This window comes from Silurus aristotelis, assembly GCF_946808225.1.
Source record: "Silurus aristotelis genome assembly, chromosome: 21".
Lineage (NCBI taxonomy): Eukaryota > Metazoa > Chordata > Actinopteri > Siluriformes > Siluridae > Silurus > Silurus aristotelis.
Genome location: NC_139594.1, coordinates 6,390,303 through 6,409,447, shown reverse-complemented (window position 1 = coordinate 6,409,447; position 19,145 = coordinate 6,390,303). Strand labels below are relative to the sequence as shown.

Here is a 19,145-nt window from a genome sequence, read left to right as displayed (position 1 = left end):
GAATGATATCAGCATTAGTGATAGTAGAATACTAAACATTGGTGCACTAGTGACTTAAAAAACAAACATGCAATGGTATATATATATATATATATATATATATATATATATATATATATATATATATATATATATATATATATATATATATATATATATATATATATACACAGTACAGACCAAAAGTTTGGACACACCTTCTCATTCAAAGAGTTTTGTTTATTTTCATGACTATGAAAATTGTAGATTCACACTGAAGGCATCAAAACTATGAATTAACACATGTGGAATTATATATGGAATTATATACATAACAAAAAAGTGTGAAACAACTGAAAAATGTCATATTCTAGGTTCTTCAAAGTAGCCACCTTTTGCTTTGATTACTGCTTTGCACACTCTTGGCATTCTCTTGATGAGCTTCAAGAGGTAGTCACCTGAAATGTTCTTCCAACAGTCTTGAAGGAGTTCCCCGAGAGATGCTTGGCACTTGTTGGCCCTTTTGCCTTCACTCTGCGGTCCAGCTCACCCCTAAACCATCTCGATTGGGTTCAGGTCCGGTGACTGTGGAGGTCAGGCCATCTGGCACAGCACCCCATCACTCTCCTTCTTGGTCAAATAGCCCTTGATGCCTTTAGTGTGACTCTACAATGTTCATAGTCATGAAAATAAAGAAAACTCTTTGAATGAGAAGGTGTGTCCAAACTTTTGGTCTGTACTGTATATATATTGGAGATGTGTTCTGATGACCCCCTTAATTTGAAAATAGTTGAGACATGACCTAGCCTACCCAGGAGTCTTAAAAAATGATGATCTGTATGAGGGTGGTACACTGTAATCTGTTAGTAATTGAACACAATTTGAATTTAGCAAAACAGCAATTTACAGTACCGTATAGTATAAACTATACAGAATATATGTATGTGGAGCATATGCTGCAACATTACAGTCATCAAAAAATCTTAATTTTATATATATATATATATATATATATATATATATATGCATATTGGACATAGGAATTAAACTGCTTCGAAAAACGTGACTATGATGTGACCGATAATCTGATGCCTGTAACTCGTGAATAAAAATGTCAAACATTTTGTTACTACTTGGTCACAAAGTGGTTCAAAGTAATATTTTTTTGATAACATGAATTTTAATTGATTAAAAACGAAAGAAAAATCCAAATATGTTTAACCAAATAATGGTCGTGTTCAGACAGGATTAAGCAGTACCTTTATTTCGTCGTTTTGGGCGCAGCAGATGATCATTTAATTGATATTTGTTTTGTTAAATACACTTTGCTATCATTTTGCTGAATCAGGCAAGTGTACATGAGAAAGCAAAAGAGAAGAGATATAATAATGTTTTGCTAAAGGTGTTTCAATTTATTTGCTATTCTGGCTTATGCAGGAGTCATAAAACCAAGAAAAGACCAAAAGAAAAAGACGTCGGATGTAAAATACAGCTCTGCTAATAAGTTTACATACCCTGGCATAATGTTTATATTATTTCTATGAATCATAATAACTGAAATGACATTTTTCCCGCATACACACTTAATATTGTGTTTGAGCACCAATGACACGGATGTGAACGAGTGCCTTTTTCAGGTACAGTAGTAAAGCTGAAAATGATTCCTTCCTATTCCAATATCTAATTCTTCACAAAGTGGCTCAATGGCTTTTGAGTTCCAGAGACTGTAAAGTCCATGCCAGATGGATTTCTTTCTCTCCTGCTTTTGCATTGTGCTGAAAATGTTAATTATTGTAGAAAGTCCATTTGTGCTCCACGCTCAGCTCCCTGGCTGACGCATGCTACATTTCCTGCAATATTTTCTGATAATAGGCTTTGTTGAACTTGTCTCCAGACATCAAAATGAATGTTGTCAAAGTCCTTTGTCTCATCACTCTGCCTTATTTCAGATGGATCTCTTGAGACTTTTCTAAAAGTTCTCATATTTTAAGCACATTTTGTGGATAGAAAACCACAAAAGGGCCAATTGTTTTCTTGCATCTATTTAAACAGCTCTTGCGAATATTTCCTTATTGCCTAAAATGACCCTGTATTTGAGGTAGATAATGTTTACAGGATTATTCTTTGTATCTTACAAATCAATTGCTTTTATTTTAGCACCCAGTACATTAAGTGCAGGTGGACACCAAACACGTACTATTAACACCCACACAGATCACAGCCATTTACATTTATGGCATTTGGCGGACACCCTTCTCTAGAACCATTTACAATTGAGCAGTTGAGGGTTAAGGACTGGGATCGTGACCTTCTGGTCCAAAGTCTAATGCCTTAACCATTGAGCTTCCATTTTCCACCCAGTCAAACAACCAGATTCTTAGTTTTTCTCAGTTGCTTTGGAGCATTTTTCGAATCAAGCAAACCAGTAAGTGCATTTCTCGAAACAATGTGTACAGTGAAACACATTGGACTTCTTTCAAAAGCCTCAAAATCCTTAGTTCATCTCTCAACAGTAAGTATTTGTGTCAATGAACATCTTATTACCATCAGAATAAGTCCTTTTGTCATTGATCACAAAAACATTCGTCACAATGTTTATTCATGATGTCAGTATGACGCTGCAGTTTCAGTATTTCCTGATGTAAATTGCGGATTTGGTTACAATGATTGAAAATGCACAAGGCTGAATTTCTTCTGTTTGGCATCTATGAATTTCAACGATACAAATGTATTTATTTGATTGCATATTTGATTTATATCGATTGCAAAAGACCGGACATGATTCACACTTTTACTCTACTGTATTAGTGACTTCTTTTCTTGGTTGTTCATCCATTTTCAGAAATTGTAATTCTGTGTTTTGCTCTGTTTCGTCATTTGAAGGTTCACGAGATTCACCTTTTGACCTGTTTTAGAGAACTAGTTGATCATTGGTTGATCTGATAGCGTTCACTCGCCTTCATTAGTGACATTCAAAATTCAACTGCACAATTCATCAATTCAAGAAACATTTACATGAAAAAAAAAGTTTAATGGAAATTTTAGATGACAGATTCTGACAACTGGTTTAACCATTTTACATTCAATGACTTACAACGAACTGATGCCTGATTGTTTTGGGGGTCAAAACTATTCAGGTAAAATTAGAACAATATATTTTGATCAACATGAACATAAACAACTGATAATGTAGGTAACAGCAGACACGTGTACACAAATCAATGTAGAAAAGCATTCGCAAGTCGATCAAGGCAACGAGAATCTCTTTTGTGATGTGAAGTGAAGTGACTACATGATGTAGAGGTTTGAACAAGTAGTTTGGAGAATTTAATTTCTGATCTGAATCTATAATATATGCTCATTTCTATGATAGCTGAGAAATAAAAGAATGTATGATTACGACGACATTTTGGTTTGCCCCGTTGCCAGGGGTGTGTAAACTTATGAGCAGATGTGTATATTAGGTGCTTTTGAAGGAGTCATTCACCGGCTCGGTCACACGTTAGCTTTGACTGTTACACGTCATATTATTTTGACGCGATGCAGTTAGATGATCAAGAGTCTCTCAATGTGTTTATTAAAGACCCTGCCTCCATCACAAAACTCAGCAATGATACAAAAGTACAAAACTATTTAAAAAACAACGTCATCATGTAAATTACATGTAAAGAGTAAAACAGTTGTGTGATATTTGACAGTCAATAGATATAGTTATTAAATAGCATAAATATCTTGCTCCCTCTTGAGGTATCAAGTGAAAGACCTCCTGTAGAGCAGGGTGTATTAGGAACTGGTTTCACATGAGGTTTTCCAAACATAATACTTCATCATATATGAAGTATCACCACCAGAAGTCATGAAAGATGTTCTAAAGGAGCAAACTCCTATCGCACAAATGCTAGTATATACTGGAAATTAGGGTACTCCATAACAGTTCTGCTTTGCAATGTGTAGCTTTTGATTTTGCACAAATATTTATTTATATTATTATTATTTTTTTTTACAACATAGCATGTGCTAGTGTAAATAATGAAGCTTGAATTTCACATTGTACATATCTTTTATTGTACATATCCAATATCCCTTCTGTGTCATTAAAACGTCCTTACAACCATAACGGACTGGTTTCATCCACAGCGTCAGTGATGTTGTTGTTTCTGTGTTTTTTCATGTAGAGCAGAGGAGCAACGCAGATGATACACGCACCTTTCTGGTGTCCTCCTTTTCCTTAGATGGTGGTGCGCGTGTACAAGTGACTGCGACACTTGGGGCATTTGTGCAGAACATCTTTCAAAGAGCTGACACAGAAGGGGATGAGGCAGCAGCCAGCGATGCAGCTAAATGAGGAAACAATGTGGAAGGTACATCAGAGAAGGCGTACGAGAAACGCAAACCCTGGTTTAAATGACATTTCTTTAATGCGTAGCTTTCGGGCAAACAAAACCAAATACACATCATGAAGTTGGTCTGCAGTGGTCAGTATGCTATCAACAGTGCTCCAAGGAAGGAACAGTGGTGAACCGGCGACAGGGTCGTGGGCGGCCGAGGCTCATTGATGCATGTGGGGAGTGAAGGCTGGACAGTGCGGTCCGATCCAACAGACGAGCTCCTGTAGCTCAAACTCCTGAAGAAGTTCATGCTGTTAATGCTCAGGCTGTTTTAGCAGTAAAAGTGGGACCAACACAATATTAGGCAGGTGGTCATAATGTTATGCCCGATGACTTGTGGGACTCTAACAGAAGAACTTCTGTAAGATGTAGAACAGGAGAGATGATGTTAACAGACTGCCTCACCCCCACAGTCTAACATGGAGGTGGAAGCTTAATGTTTGGGGTTGTTTTGGAGAAGGGACGGTTGGAGACTTATTCCAGGTGTAGGGAAAACTGAATCAACACGACTATCGTTCCATATTTAATTATTCTATACATACTTATTACCATTCCATATATAATTCCGTCTGGATTGGCATGACGCATCCTAAAACATGCATCCAAGCTCTGTAAGCATTATCTAGAGAACAAACAGTCGTCTGGAGTGATATCTATCATGGAATAACCTGCCCAGTCACTGCACCTAAATCCTATTGAACTGCTCTGGGATGAACCGGATCACGAGGTCAGAAAGAAATCTCGAACTAGAGAAGAAGACCTTTAGCAAGTTTTACAATAGGCATGGCATAGCTTTGGATGATGTTTGGAAAAACAAATTACCGGAATGCTGAGAGTGTGTAAAGCTGGTATTCATGCTAAGAAAGGATTTTTAACTAAAAATAAAGTGTAACATCGGTACATTTATAAGTTTGCAGATACCTGGTCAAAGTGCTTTTTGAGCATCACATTTCACATTAAGTCTTATAATTCCCTTCACTCTACTGAAAAGATGTTCCACAGGATTTTGGAGTGTGCTTCCAACTATGTGGTAACAGTTTGGAGAAGAACCACATGTGAGATGAAAAGTCAGGTGTCCCAATACTTTTGTCTATATAGTGAGTATAAGCTAGTTTGTTGCATATAAACCAAAAAATTATTTTATAAAAAAAAAAAAATCTTTTTTTTTTAATACATCTATCTATCTATCCATCTATCTATCTACGTATCTATCTATCTATCTATCTATCTATCTATCTATCTATCTATCTATCTATCTATCTATCTATCTATCTATCTATATAAAAATTTAAATATGTAAAAATAAATAAATATCTTCTTCTTTCGTCTGCTCCCATTAGGGGGCGCCACAGCGGATCAGTCTCCATACCCCCCCTGTCCTCTACATCTGCCTCTTTCCCTCCATCCTCAGCATTCTCCTACTGATATACCCCATGTCCCTCCTCTGCACATGTCCAAACCATCTCAATCTCGTCTCCCTCACCTTGTCTCCAAAAATAAATAAACGTATACCACGGAAAAAAAAGTCCACTATGTTTAAAAAAAATTTTTTAACAATTTTTCCGTATATTTAAAAAAAACATACAGTTTCTTGCTACTTCGAAGTCATAAAGGACATACATTTTGTTAATATCCCCACATTTCTGGTGAGAGTGTGTGTGTGTGTGTGTGTGTGTGTGTGTGTGTGTGTGTGTGTGTGTCTGTCTGTCTGTCTGTCTGTCTGTCTGTGTGTGAAGTAAAGGCTCTTCACTGGGCGTATATAAATATAAAACACTGAAACGGATGTGCAGTAGAACATCGCGCTGCATTAATTATTCAAATACAGTTATAGATTTGAACTTTCACTTTTACTTGAATAGAAACGTATAAAGAGTGAAAAGCACTGTTACTGGAGACATTCAAAGTACAAATCTCCTGTTTAAATCGAGTACAGGATTTGTGTACTTCATCCATCAGTAGTACACAAATTATTCCTGCAGTGTATTATTATAGATAGATTCTCAATCGAGTATGTTTATTTTGATTGCGGTAACATGACTATCGCTCTCTTTGCCGTATGTAAAAGCTTTTATGTGATGTTTACTTTTCAGAATGTTCAGGCATAAACTTCACAGGAACGTATTGCTTGTGTAAGGAGTGTCATTTCTTTTGCTTTATGTAATCCGGTAGATTTTGTGTGAACGGTTTACACGATTTAGAACCGTCGATCAAATACTGGGGTTTGTGTTAAACCTGTATTTATACTCACCAAATAAAGGTGGATGCCAGGCACACGAGCCAGGCGGTGTTCCCAATCTCTCTACTGACCTCTGTTATAATGTACTGTCCACAGTATGGGCACAACGTATGGGAAGGGTGCCGTGGAAGTTTTTCTACATCTGTAATTATTTGAGGAGCTGAAACACACACACTTCAAGATTTTTCATCCTGCCGAAGTGTCAGTAACTCACACTAATAAGTGTTCACTCTAGACTCAATAACACGTGGAATGAACGTTTTTCTAAAACCTATTCTTTTAATGACTCCTTTTATTAAATAAAAACATCCCATTTTAGATTTTGTTTCCATTTTCTGTCTCCACTCTTCTGGGAAGAAGATGTTTCACTAGATTTTAGAGGGTGATTGTGGAGATAAGTGTGAGATTCATTCAGCCACAAAGTGTGTTAGTAAAGTCAGGTACTGATGTAGGTGAGGTGAGGAGGCCTGGGGTGCAGTCAGCGTTCACATTTATCCCAAAGCTGTTTAACAGAGTTGAGGTCAGAGCTCTATAGCAGGAGATCTTCCACTTCAACCCATATAAAGCATACCTTCATAGAGCTGGATTTGTGCACAGGGGGATTCTCATGCTGGAACAGATTTGGGATGGCTACCGCATCCAAAACATCGTCTCCAAACCTGTTCCAGCATGACAATGCCCTGTGCACAAAGTTGTGTGCTTCCAGATTTGTGATTTGGTGGAACAACCAGTTACGGAAAAAACCCAGTGTGCATATGGCTGGAAAATTCAGGTGTCCTAATACTTTTGTCCAAACAGTGTGTATCTATACATATACACACATATACACACATATACATTATATATATATATATACAGTGAGGAAAATAAGTATTTGAACACCCTGCTATTTTGCAAGTTCTCCCACTTAGAAATCATGGAGGGGTCTGAAATTGTCATCGTAGGTGCATGTCCACTGTGAGAGACATAATCTAAAAAAAAAAATTGAGAAATCACAATGTATGATTCTTAAACTATTTATTTGTATGATACAGCTGCAAATAAGTATTTGAACACCTGAGAAAGTCAATGTTAATATTTGGTACAGGAGCCTTTGTTTGCAATTACAGAGGTCAAACGTTTCCTGTAGTTTTTCACCAGGTTTGTACACACTGCAGGAGGGATTTTGGCCCACTCCTCCACACAGATCTTCTCTAGATCAGTCAAGTTTCTGGCCTGTCGCTGAGAAACACGGAGTTTGAGCTCCCTCCAAAGATTCTCTATTTGGTTTAGGTCTGGAGACTGGCTAGGCCACGCCAGAACCTTGATATGCTTCTTACAGAGCCACTCCTTGGTTATCCTGGCTGTGTGCTTCGGGTCATTGTCATGTTGGAAGACCCAGCCTCGACCCATCTTCAATGCTCTAACTGAGGGAAGGAGGTTGTTCCCCAAAATCTCGCTACACATGGCCCCGGTCATCCTCTCCTTAATACAGTGCAGTCGCCCTGTCCCATGTGCAGAAAAACACCCCCAAAGCATGATGCTACCACCCCCATGCTTCACAGTAGGGATGGTGTTCTTGGGATGGTACTCATTATTCTTCTTCCTCCAAACACGTTTAAGGGAATTATGACCCAAAAGTTCTATTTTGGTCTCAGCTGACCACATGACTTTCTCTCATGACTCCTCTGGATCATCCAAATGGTCATTGGCAAACTTAAGACGTGCCTGGACATGTGTTGGTTTAAGCAGGGGAACCTTCCTTGCCATGCATGATTTCAAACCATGACGTCTTAGTGTATTACCAACAGTAACCTTGGAAACGGTGGTCCCAGCTCTTTTCAGGTCATTGACCAGCTCCTCCCGTGTAGTTCTGGGCTGATTTCTCATTGAGACCCCACGAGGTGAGATCTTGCATGGAGCCCCAGTCCGAGGGAGATTGACAGTCATGTTTAGCTTCTTCCATTTTCTAATGATTGCTCCAACTGTGGACCTTTTTTCACCAAGCTGCTTGGCAATTTCCCCGTAGCCCTTTCCAGCCTTGTGGAGGTGTACAATTTTGTCTCTAGTGTCTTTGGACAGCTCTTTGGTCTTGGTCATGTAAGTAGTTGGATTCTTACTGATTGTATGGGGTGGACAGGTGTCTTTATGCAGCTAACGACCTCAAACAGGTGCATCTAATTTAGGATAATAAATGTAGTGAAGGTGGACATTTTAAAGGCAGACTAACAGGTCTTTGAGGGTCAGAATTCTAGCTGATAGACAGGTGTTCAAATACTTATTTGCAGCTGTATCATACAAATAAATAGTTTAAAAATCATATATTGTGATTTCTGGATTTTTTTTTTAGATTATGTCTCTCACAGTGGACATGCACCTACGATGACAATTTCAGACCCCTCCATGATTTCTAAGTTGGAGAACTTGCAAAATAGCAGGGTGTTCAAATACTTATTTTCCTCACTGTACATATATATATGTGTGTATATATATATGTGTGTATATATATATATATATGTGTGTATATACATATACATATATATATATACATATACATATACATATACATATACATACATATATACATACATATATACATATACATATATATATATATATATATATATATATATATATATATATATACATATATATATACATATATATATACATATATATATATATATATATATATATATATATATATATATATATATATATATATATATATATATATATAAGGGGTGTAACAGTGCATGTATTTGTTACGAGTTCCCTCAGGAAGGTATTAAGTGGAGGACCGCAATATTGTTTAGTCTTTGCATCGCATCTGCATTTTATTATTATTAAAATTATTAAACTACAAAAACACAACAATGCCAGGGGTATAAAAAAAATTAAATAAAAAAACTAGAGTTAGCACAGTGTCACTGTGCCAGTATCATATAGTTTTTTTGGGATATGATGGTCTTCATCATAGAAACCAGCTAGAAGAAAAAATAGATACAAATGGAAATAGGACCGAAAATACGCTGCAAAGACAAAATGAACGCAACACAAGAGCAGGAAAAAGCAACGTACAAAAGAATGATTGCCTGTGATTCTAAATTGCCTTCAGGTCTTTACAAAAATAAACATCCTGCTGCATTAATGCAGGTTGAGAAATAAAGCAAATATTTCATTCGTTCATTCCACAAACAATTAAGCAGATTGAATGGATTTTACTATGAACCTTTCTGTTAAATGGCTATTTCTATAGAACAAAAGTGTACTAATGATTTAATCAAGAAAGACTATAAATATCTCATGGATGTGTGTGTCAGCATATCTGATCTCATATATGTCAAGGGGTTAAGATGCTGGATTTTGGAAGTGATTGGTTGTGAATTCAATTCCCAGAACCACAAAGATGTTCAGCGTATGAAATTAACAGTCATACATTAATATTTTTAAAATATGAATACGAACGCAGGGTTCTGACCTGGATGGGACGGCGGCTTATCCACTGTAACTATCTCATTATTCGAAGGGTCGTATATTTGCGTGGAGCTAAAACCTGCACCTATGAAACCAAATAAAAAAGTGTTATTAGATATAAAATCAGTAGTGCAGAAGGAGTAAAGAATTGAGTAGAAACACAAAGTTTTTACCTTCTAGCTCTTCTTTTAACGCTTGTAGTGTTAGTTTCTTTGCTGAAAGCTCCTTGAGATCCTCCTCGATCCTTTCGTACTCATCTTTCTCATCATTCGGGCACACTGCTGATCAATTTGAAATGACGGCAAAAATCAATCAATCGTCAATCAAACCGCCTAAGAAGAGCGCTATTTCGGCTATTACAGAACGATCCTTATGTTTTATATATAAAATGATATTGTATTATTGATGTTCTTTAAAATAACAGCAAAGAATAAGCAAAGTCCTGACCTTCGCTGCTGTAGCCAGCATTCTGGCGGAATTCCTTCAGCATGGCTAGCATATGAAGTCTGTTGTTGAGCTGCTCTCTGTGGAGCGTCAGCTTTTGCAGCTCCACCAAGATCCTCTCCAGCTCCTTCTCGTTCGCTGGTGTCGCAGCCATGCTGAACGCCGAGAAGGAGGCAAAACCTGATCTCTATCCTCAAGCTAACCTTTCTAAAAAGAGTAGTTTATACGCAGCATCGCAAACCGGCTGCCATCGTACCCGAAAACTTCGACAAGCCTGACACCTGAATGGAGGCCAAACTGATTGTATGAGATCACCAATTATTAGAGGGGGAAAAAAAAACACTAACAAGAGTAAATACAAACAAGTTGGGATTTTAATAAACATCAACTAAAAAAAAAAATATATGTACAAAATAAAATAAATAGTCCACCTCAGAAGCTTCAAATGTGGTTTGAATAGATTTCGTCCATGATCCAAGGTAAAGAGTCAATTGTACCAAAAGAGAAAATTCCCAATGTCCTTGCCCTTTTAAAGCTCCTAAAGGCGGACGAATACTGAGGCACGCGACCTCTGTAACGCGAGATCTTCATTAAGGAAATGCCAGTGGTGAAATTTTCATGTCATGGCACCAGGAACACAGTCGTACTGTCTATAAGAGGTGGTAAAACGTCGATGTGCATATTCTTAGACCCGTGGAATCATCTGGACTACGGATGCTACAGAATAAAGAAGAAAGAAAAATCACCCAAAAAAATGCCCAAAAGACAAATGATGTGAAAATTCACTTTATCCTTCAAAATAACATTATGGTGCATAATATAATATAATATGCAAATGTAAAGGTTTTTAAATATGTAACAAAAGCTCTCTATCCTTCTCACCACACAAATTTGAATACTGAATGTGAACACGAGTGGGGGAACAACAGACTTTTGAGCTCCACAAATAGAACTCGAGCTTGTCATAGAAGGAAGGAATGTAATGAACACGTCTTACAAGTGCGCTTATTTCTTCCTCAGCTTCTTCATGAACGTCACTTCGTCTCTGTTCCTGATTTCATAGCTGAAGACAGAAACATTGGAGAAGGGATACGACATATTACAAAACTTCAGTGGCATGATGGAGCTACAGAGAAAAGATCTAGATGCAGGGATGTGTGTAAAATAACAAAGATCAACATATAATGTATAATCTGTGCAATGACAATACAAAACTCTAATTTACAGAACCAAATATATATATATATATATATATATATATATATATATATATATATATATATATATATATATATATATAGCAGTACAGATTTACTGTTCTCTAAAAATACCTCAACATACAGCCATTATCGTCTAAATAACTGGCAACAAAAGTGAGTACACATCAGTCATGATCATGTTTTTATCTGCTTGACAGGACCGTACAAATGTGTGTATCTTGTATTAGAGCAGTTCAGATGTGGTGCTTTTGAGTACAATTCTCTCATATTGACCACTGGATGTTCAACATGGCACCACGTGGTAAAGACTCTCTGAGGATTGTAGAATTAGAATTGTTTCTCTCCACAAAGATGCCGAGACTATAAGAAGATCTAAACTAAAACACACTAAAACTGAGTTACAGTACAGTAATCAGGGTCCTACAGAGATTTTCTAAGACGGTTTCCACTCAGAACAGGCGTCGCAGGGGTCCATCAAAGAAGTTGAGTCCTTGTGCTGTGCATCAGATGCAGAAGCTGCTTTAAAACAACAGACACACGAGTGCTGCAGCATTGCTTTAGAGGTTGCAGAAGTGGAAGGTCCGCTTGTCAGTGCTCAGACCATACGGCGCAAGCCGGTTTGCAGGCCGTCATCCCAGAAGGAGCCTCTTCTGAAGCCGCTCACAAGAAATCCTGCAAACAGTTTGCTGAGTAAAACCTGTTCAAGATCATGAATTACTGGAACCATGTCCTGTGGTCTGAGACTAAGATAAACTTGTTTGACTCAGATAATGTCCAGCATGTGTGACAACGCTCTGGTGAGAAGTACTTAGAAAATTGTGTTAAGCATGGTGGTGGTAGCATCATGGTCTGGGGCTGCATGAGTGCTGTTGGTACTGGAAAGCTGTGGTTCATTGTGGGAAACATGGATTCCAACATGTACTGTGACCTTCTGAAGCAGAACATGATGCCCTCCTTCAGAAACTGGGCCGAACAGCAGTTTTCCAACATAATAACAACCCCAAACACATCTGCAGGATGACAACTACCTTGCTGAGGAATGTAGCTCCGCGTTCTGTTATGTAGCTGTGCGTTCTGTTATGTAGCTGTGCGTTCTGTTATGTAGCTCCGTGTTCTGTTATGTAGCTCCAAGTTCTGTTATGTAGCTCCAAGTTCTGTTATGTAGCTCCAAGTTCTGTGTTATGTAGCTCCAAGTTCTGTGTTATGTAGCTCCAAGTTCTGTATTATGTAGCTCCGCGTTCTGTATTATGTAGCTCCGCGTTCTGTTATGTGGCTCCGCGTTCTGTATTATGTAGCTCCGCGTTCTGTTATGTGGCTCCGCGTTCTGTATTATGTAGCTCCGCGTTCTGTTATGTGGCTCCGCGTTCTGTTATGTGGCTCCGCGTTCTGTTATGTGGCTCCGCGTTCTGTTATGTGGCTCCGCGTTCTGTTATGTGGCTTCGCGTTCTGTTATGTGGCTTCGCGTTCTGTTATGTGGCTCCGCGTTCTGTTATGTGGCTCCGCGTTCTGTTATGTAGCTCCGCGTTCTATTATGTAGCTCCGCGTTCTGTTATGTAGCTCCGCGTTCTGTTATGTAGCTCCGCGTTCTATTATGTAGCTCCGCGTTCTGTTATGTAGCTCCGCGTTCTGGTATGTAGCTCCGCGTTCTGGTATGTAGCTCCGCGTTCTGTTATGTAGCTCCGCGTTCTGGTATGTAGCTCCGCGTTCTGGTATGTAGCTCCGCGTTCTGGTATGTAGCTCTGCGTTCTGGTATGTAGCTCTGTGTTCTGCACTGTTTTGCACTTACTCTTTCAGTTTCTTTTTGTCGTCCTCCAACCTTTCCCCGTTAAAGGCCAAGTGAAACGTTCTCCACACATATCTCCTGAAAAAAATCAATTTCTGAATAATGAATCCTTTTCCTTCTAGTGGCAAAAACAATTGAATGAAAATCGGCTGCCTTTCCGATACGAGAGACTCACCAGCTGATGTGTTTGATGCCGCCCTCTCGCTGCTGCTTCAGTTCCAAGTAGCGTTGAATGGCCTTCTTCAGATCCAGTACAGTGGCAGACTGCACCACCACAATCGCTGAAGAAAAAACAAATAGACTTCATGAGTTCCAGCCTCATTATTGAGTTTTATTATAATCATGAACATTAATGAACTGAAACCGATGGTCAAATAGATACCATGCAGGCACTTGATTGATGCATGTAAAGTTCATTCTTTTGGATTTGGATCTTCTGAACCACCAAGATACATTAGAACCCCTGTCCATTTACTCTCATATAAGCTTGCTGAGCATCTTACTCCAACTCACCCCCCCTTTTCTGAGCTCCACTCTTCTGGAAAGGCTTTCGTCTTTTTTGGCACATGGATTACATACTGAGATATGGCCAAAAACTTTTTTTCCAAAAACTGGGACACGTTTTTCTTCATGGCCTATCTTGAACTTACGCATGACTTCTCCATCAGCTTTACACACACGGACTGTCATAGCCTGGCCATACTCCAGAGCTATCTGAGAGTTCACCTCCTCCAGGGTCACCTAGAGAGAGAGAGAGAGAGAGAGAAGGAGAGAGAGAGAGAGAGGAGAGAGAGAGAGAGAGAGAGAGAGAGAGAGAGAGAGAGAGAGAGAGAGAGAGAGAGAGAGAGAGAGAGGGAGAGAGAGAGAATCATTTGGTTTAAAACATCAATCAAAAACTTATTTGTACAATTATAAGTGAAGGTAGTAAGAAAGATACAAATAAATAGAGAGAGAGAGAGAGAGAGAGAGAGAGAGAGAGAGAGAGAGAAAGAGAGAGAGAGAGAGAGAGAGAGAGAGAGAGAGAGAGAGAGAGAGAGAGAGAAAGAGAGGCTGAGTTGTTTGGCTTAAACCAATTTGTCCCTTGACACTAAAATTTAAATATCAGCTAATAATATTTATTACTGATGATGATGATAATGATGATGATGTTGTTGATTATGTTTATGTTGAAGATGGTTATTATTATTATCCTTGTGCTCCAGAACATCTGATCACATGCACATTATCAACTTGTGCTGTTAATTTAATGAACAGCAGCTACGCTAATTCCTCTCCACTGCTTCTCTTTCTCTCCCCATCCCGAGGTTGCTCCAGCCCCAGTCACGTCCCACCTCATGAAGATTATGGACCTTTAAAGAAGTAGATGCCGACCCCGAAACATCCTGAACCATCTAGAGACGTACCAGTGACAATTGGATCCCACTTCATGTGGTGTTTTGACAGTGGACCCCCTGGAGTGTTTAAAGGCTCTGGCATGGAGAAGCTGGTGTTGGATCTGTGATGATCACAAATGTTGAGCTATTTTATGAGTTGCTCAGTAGATCCTAGTTTATTAACCACAAATGACTGTAAAAGATTGTAGAAGGAACCTTACTTATAAGTAAGGTTATAACTTCTGTATTGTTTAAAGTCTAAAATCACACTCTTGATGTCACCCAAATGAGGATGGGTTCCTCTTTTGAGTCTGATTCCTCTCAAGGTTTCTTCCTCATAACATCTAAGGGAGTTTTTCCTCACCAGTCGCCACGGCTGCTCATCAGGGATAAATACACACCATTCACCTTAACTGTTGATTTCTGTAAAGCTGCTTTGAGACAATGTCTGTTGTGAAAAGACTTGACTTGATTATGTTTATGTTGATGATGTTGGGTTTTCATGTAAAGACCATGTCTAAAATTCACAAACCTGAATCGGCAGGTCACATAAGAGTGGGTCCTGAACAATCAAAGCCAAGCCTTCTTCAAAAATATCCAGGAATTCAGAATGGGGCAAAGCCTCCTCATCCTCCTCTTCATCCTCATCCTCCTTTCTCTGTTCATCATGTACAGTTTCCTCTACGAGTTTGACTTCCATCTCCTGCACACCTTCATTAGTTTCTGTCTTCTCGGTCTTTATCTCACTGCTCATTTTTAAACCCAAATGAACTGATCTGAGAGAAATACTGCAGTATAATTATGACTATAAATTCTGTGTTGAAGAAAATAATGAACTAATGAACTGATCCTGTTTACAGTTTGCGCTTGTGGACCCATAAAGCGTGGGTTGTGTGTTGGGGAAGGAAAAGAGGACGGACTTACTTCCGGTTTGTCTTTAGCTGAAACGAGTGGCATAATATACATATTTATATATATAAACAGCACCTACCCGTACATTTTAGCTTTTAGTATGATTGTGTGGAAACATTTAAAACTTCACATGGCATCCGGAAACTCGAAACACACGCTAGGGTAAACACGGATATGAATCTTGGGCGGGGTTTTATTCTGCTCTTCCCTCCCTGTTTTAGTGCAATAACTAGTCTGTGAAAAGCAGACTTTCCCTTAAACACATATTCATTTGAGATTCAGCCACAAACCCAGGAAAGTCGGCTGCTTCTTTTTTTATGATGTCGGTTGAGAACAGCACATACGGACTCTAAAAACAAAGTCAATAAGTTAAAGGTTAAGTTTTTAAAACATATACTTAAATGCTATATTTATATATAGACCATATATTTAACGATGTCTATGGAGTTTCGTCATCTGTTGTTTCTGGTCGGACCCAATAAGTCGGTGCGCTGGTGTGGTGTAATAGCAGGGTGAACATCAGGACTGAGAGTTGCGTTTGCACAGGATACAGAAACATGCTGCTGTTCTGCCCAACATGTGGGAATGTGTTGGTGGTGGAAGAGGGTCAACGATGTTACAGATTCGCCTGCAACACCTGTCCTTACGTACACAACATTACAAGAAAGGTAAGTGCAAATATCAGGCGCGCGCGCGTGTGTGAGAGAGAGAGAGAGAGCGAGAGAGAGAGAGAGAGAGAGAGAGAGACAGACAGACAGACAGACAGACACATATGCACAGAGACCAACAGAGAGAGTAAAAAGATGGAAACACACAGACAGATAAACTAAGAGTAAAAGGTATATACACAAAGGCAGAGACAGACAGAGAGAGAGAGAGAGAGAGGGAGAGAGAGAGAGAGAGAGAGAGAGAGAGATTGACACATGCACACAGACAGATAAAAGAGGTTATTAATAAAATGTAACTTGGTGAAATGGCTGAAGTGTGAGCTTGTGTTCTCTTCAGGTCAACAACAGAAAGTATCCCAAACTGAAAGAGGTGGATGATGTTCTTGGAGGCTCTGCTGCCTGGGAAAACGTGGATTCCACTGCAGGTATGTCCAACATATCAAACCTCACAAAACGTTGTGGACATCTGATCTTTTCCAAACTGTGGTCTTGAAGCACACAATTGAGAATGTCTTTGTATTACAATTCATCACTGGAGACCCAAACGCTGCTCCAGCGTGATGAAGCTCCCGTGCACAAAGTAAGCTCCATGAACACATTGTGTGTGAGTGGAAGACTTGGAGAGACCCCAGACCTCCTCATCCAACATCCTGATCTGATTGCTGTTCTTGTAGCTGGATGATCACAAATCCACCCAGTCATGCTTGAAGAGATGCTCTGCCCCAGTTGTCTAGCAATCACAATTTGTCAAACTGGCTCAAATCCTTACGCTCACTCGTTTCTCCTGCTTCTAACATCAAATTTGAAGATATACTGTATATGATAATGTGGGTGTGGTGATCAGGTGTCCACATACTTTTGCCCATAGCCAAAAAATAAAAATAAAATACTAACACTAAGTGCAGACTTCCAGCTTAAACCGTGAGCTGAAACTAATGTATAAGCAGGTTAGTTTTCTTTCAAGCTGGCGAATGAGATGTTCTCTGTTCTCTTTAGAACCCTGTCCGAAGTGTGAGCACCCGAGGGCGTATTTCATGCAAATACAGACCAGATCTGCTGATGAGCCCATGACTACGTTCTACAAGTGCTGCAGCCAGCAGTGTGGTCATCGGTGGAGAGACTGATCAGATGTTGCTCCCCATAGACCTTCCCAACTCTCGCCCTGTATTACCCCGTATTCGTCACGTGCCCTTTTCCACCCTCCTGAAGGATGCGCAGGATTTCAGGATCCGGTTTGGGAAACCTGCGCTATATAGACTGATCATCTCCGTTTCCATACGGCTGTCTCTCCACACTTTATTAAGGTGAAGGAAGCTGTTGGACAGGAAGATATGGACAAGATTTCTTTCGATTTATCTACGTGCTCATTATTTTTATTTTTGAAAAGATACACAACATGATCGGCTCTTCCTTCTGAATCGAAAACTGGCTTAATAAAAAAGTCCCAGAGACGCGATCGCTCTCAGAAGAGACGATTCTTTTTATTATTATTATTCTCAGAATAATAATTGTACACAGTCAGGTTTGTTCTTTACATGACAATTCCAGTTCAAAAGGCGTATCATACCACAAACTAATCGTAGCTGTTGGATCTAAACGTGTATAATTCGTGTTATAACACGTGTAATACGTGTATAATTCGGTCTTTCACAGCCACTTTTTGCGAAAGCGTCAGAGGCCTGCGGGGTTCGAACGAAAGTTAAAGGGCTACGGCTCAAATTCAGAGGAGCATGCATACGGCTTTCGTATTAGGGTGTTGGCCTGGTGATCGTGCCCGTATAAATACACATGGACGAACTAGACGGTGGTGATGAAGCGCGACGAAACTCGATCCCGCTACGGCGTCATGAGGCGAGTGCAAAATGAAAAGGGAGGGCGGGGATTGAAGCTTCAAACCAGGTGTGCATGGTGGTTGTATTACGTAAAAGGAAAAGATAACGTATAGAAAACGTAGATGAGACCTGACGCGAACGATCCCTCCTTCTTCTGATCACGTGTGAGATCACCCAGGTGTTACCCGGAGCCTGATCATTTCTTCATGATTGTATGAGAGTAAAATATTTTGTGATTTGACCGTGTAATACTTCTAAAAAAAATAAATAAATGCAAAGCTTAGTCATAGTAGAAAGTGCACATCCAGGTACAGCGACAGCACAGAAAACTCACGATTCGAAACCAGGACGGAGGAGCGTTAAGAATTATTCTTAACATTCACAGTTCGGTAAGACGGCAGACGCAGCGATGGACGACGGACTTTTCCTTCAAACGTAACGCAGAACCCTATCAAATATTTACCTCATTTGTTACAAACGAGCGGCGATGTGGACGGTTGCATTACATTTTCCTGTAAAACTGAGTGTACCAGGATGCAAACTGCCCCGTGATTGAAGAAAAAAAAAAAAGTGTGTTCATAAACAAACGTCACTATGAGAATCGGAAACACGTCGGTGTTCGTTAGTAGGATCCTGCAAATAAAAATGTAGTCCTTGGCCATTGTTTTTACAGACACAGACATGAAAATCTTTCACATTAGCTTGTTAGAATACTTATACAGAACATAATAGAATTAAATAATTACAAGAAAGGAAAAAAAAAACCTGAAAATTAGATCTGTCGGATCACGTGACTTCATTCAAGAAGCGATCCTTTAAACTGCCACTAAAATCCTAACAGTACTTCCACGACA

General features: G+C 39.3%; 3 protein-coding genes across 5 annotated transcripts; 1 reads left to right on the top strand and 2 right to left on the bottom strand.

Moving 5' to 3' along the window:
• Positions 1-2,625: 2,625 nt before the first annotated feature.
• On the bottom strand, positions 2,626-10,724 carry LOC310716969 (lipopolysaccharide-induced tumor necrosis factor-alpha factor-like). 2 transcript variants are annotated; one of them, XM_083524638.1, is made up of 5 exons: positions 10,507-10,724; positions 10,233-10,340; positions 10,064-10,144; positions 6,616-6,763; positions 2,626-4,316 (listed from the first exon to the last, which is right to left on the bottom strand). In XM_083524638.1, the coding sequence occupies exons 1-5, from the start codon at positions 10,655-10,657 to the stop codon at positions 4,208-4,210; spliced, it is 597 nt and encodes a 198-aa protein (XP_083380764.1). In that variant the 5' UTR covers positions 10,658-10,724; the 3' UTR covers positions 2,626-4,207. The 2 variants fall into 2 exon arrangements, with proteins under 2 accessions (XP_083380764.1, XP_083380765.1); XM_083524639.1 differs by having other exon boundaries at positions 10,233-10,337.
• Positions 10,725-10,859: 135 nt separating this feature from the next.
• On the bottom strand, positions 10,860-15,798 carry snrnp25 (small nuclear ribonucleoprotein 25). Of its 2 annotated transcripts, none has more exons than XM_083524647.1 (6): positions 15,412-15,798; positions 14,157-14,247; positions 13,682-13,787; positions 13,510-13,584; positions 11,507-11,566; positions 10,860-11,220 (listed from the first exon to the last, which is right to left on the bottom strand). In XM_083524647.1, exons 1-5 carry the CDS (start codon positions 15,631-15,633, stop codon positions 11,509-11,511), a joined length of 552 nt encoding a protein of 183 aa, XP_083380773.1. In that variant the 5' UTR covers positions 15,634-15,798; the 3' UTR covers positions 10,860-11,220; positions 11,507-11,508. The 2 variants fall into 2 exon arrangements, with proteins under 2 accessions (XP_083380773.1, XP_083380772.1); XM_083524646.1 differs by having other exon boundaries at positions 11,501-11,566; positions 15,412-15,797.
• Positions 15,799-16,027: 229 nt separating this feature from the next.
• Positions 16,028-17,927, top strand: polr3k (polymerase (RNA) III (DNA directed) polypeptide K). The gene is made up of 3 exons (XM_083524658.1): positions 16,028-16,459; positions 16,797-16,884; positions 17,456-17,927. Exons 1-3 carry the CDS (start codon positions 16,349-16,351, stop codon positions 17,581-17,583), a joined length of 327 nt encoding a protein of 108 aa, XP_083380784.1. The 5' UTR covers positions 16,028-16,348; the 3' UTR covers positions 17,584-17,927.
• Positions 17,928-19,145: the final 1,218 nt, after the last annotated feature.

Bases quoted from the DNA above. Each gene is read 5' to 3' on its own strand.
- LOC310716969 (XM_083524638.1), bottom strand. From the start codon at position 10,657: ATGGCTGCGACACCAGCGAACGAGAAGGAGCTGGAGAGGATCTTGGTG. The intron at 10,145-10,232 runs GTAAAAACTTTG...TTGGTTTCATAG, and splicing joins GTTAAAAGAAGAGCTAGAAG to GTGCAGGTTTTAGCTCCACG. The intron at 6,764-10,063 runs GTCAGAACCCTG...TGTGTGTTTCAG, and splicing joins TAAGCCGCCGTCCCATCCAG to CTCCTCAAATAATTACAGAT.
- polr3k (XM_083524658.1), top strand. From the start codon at position 16,349: ATGCTGCTGTTCTGCCCAACATGTGGGAATGTGTTGGTGGTGGAAGAG. The intron at 16,460-16,796 runs GTAAGTGCAAAT...TGTTCTCTTCAG, and splicing joins TACACAACATTACAAGAAAG to GTCAACAACAGAAAGTATCC. The intron at 16,885-17,455 runs GTATGTCCAACA...TGTTCTCTTTAG, and splicing joins AAACGTGGATTCCACTGCAG to AACCCTGTCCGAAGTGTGAG.
- snrnp25 (XM_083524647.1), bottom strand. From the start codon at position 15,633: ATGAGCAGTGAGATAAAGACCGAGAAGACAGAAACTAATGAAGGTGTG. The intron at 13,788-14,156 runs GTAAGTTCAAGA...TTTTTTCTTCAG, and splicing joins AGCTGATGGAGAAGTCATGC to CGATTGTGGTGGTGCAGTCT. The intron at 13,585-13,681 runs GTGAGTCTCTCG...GATTTTTTTCAG, and splicing joins GGCATCAAACACATCAGCTG to GAGATATGTGTGGAGAACGT.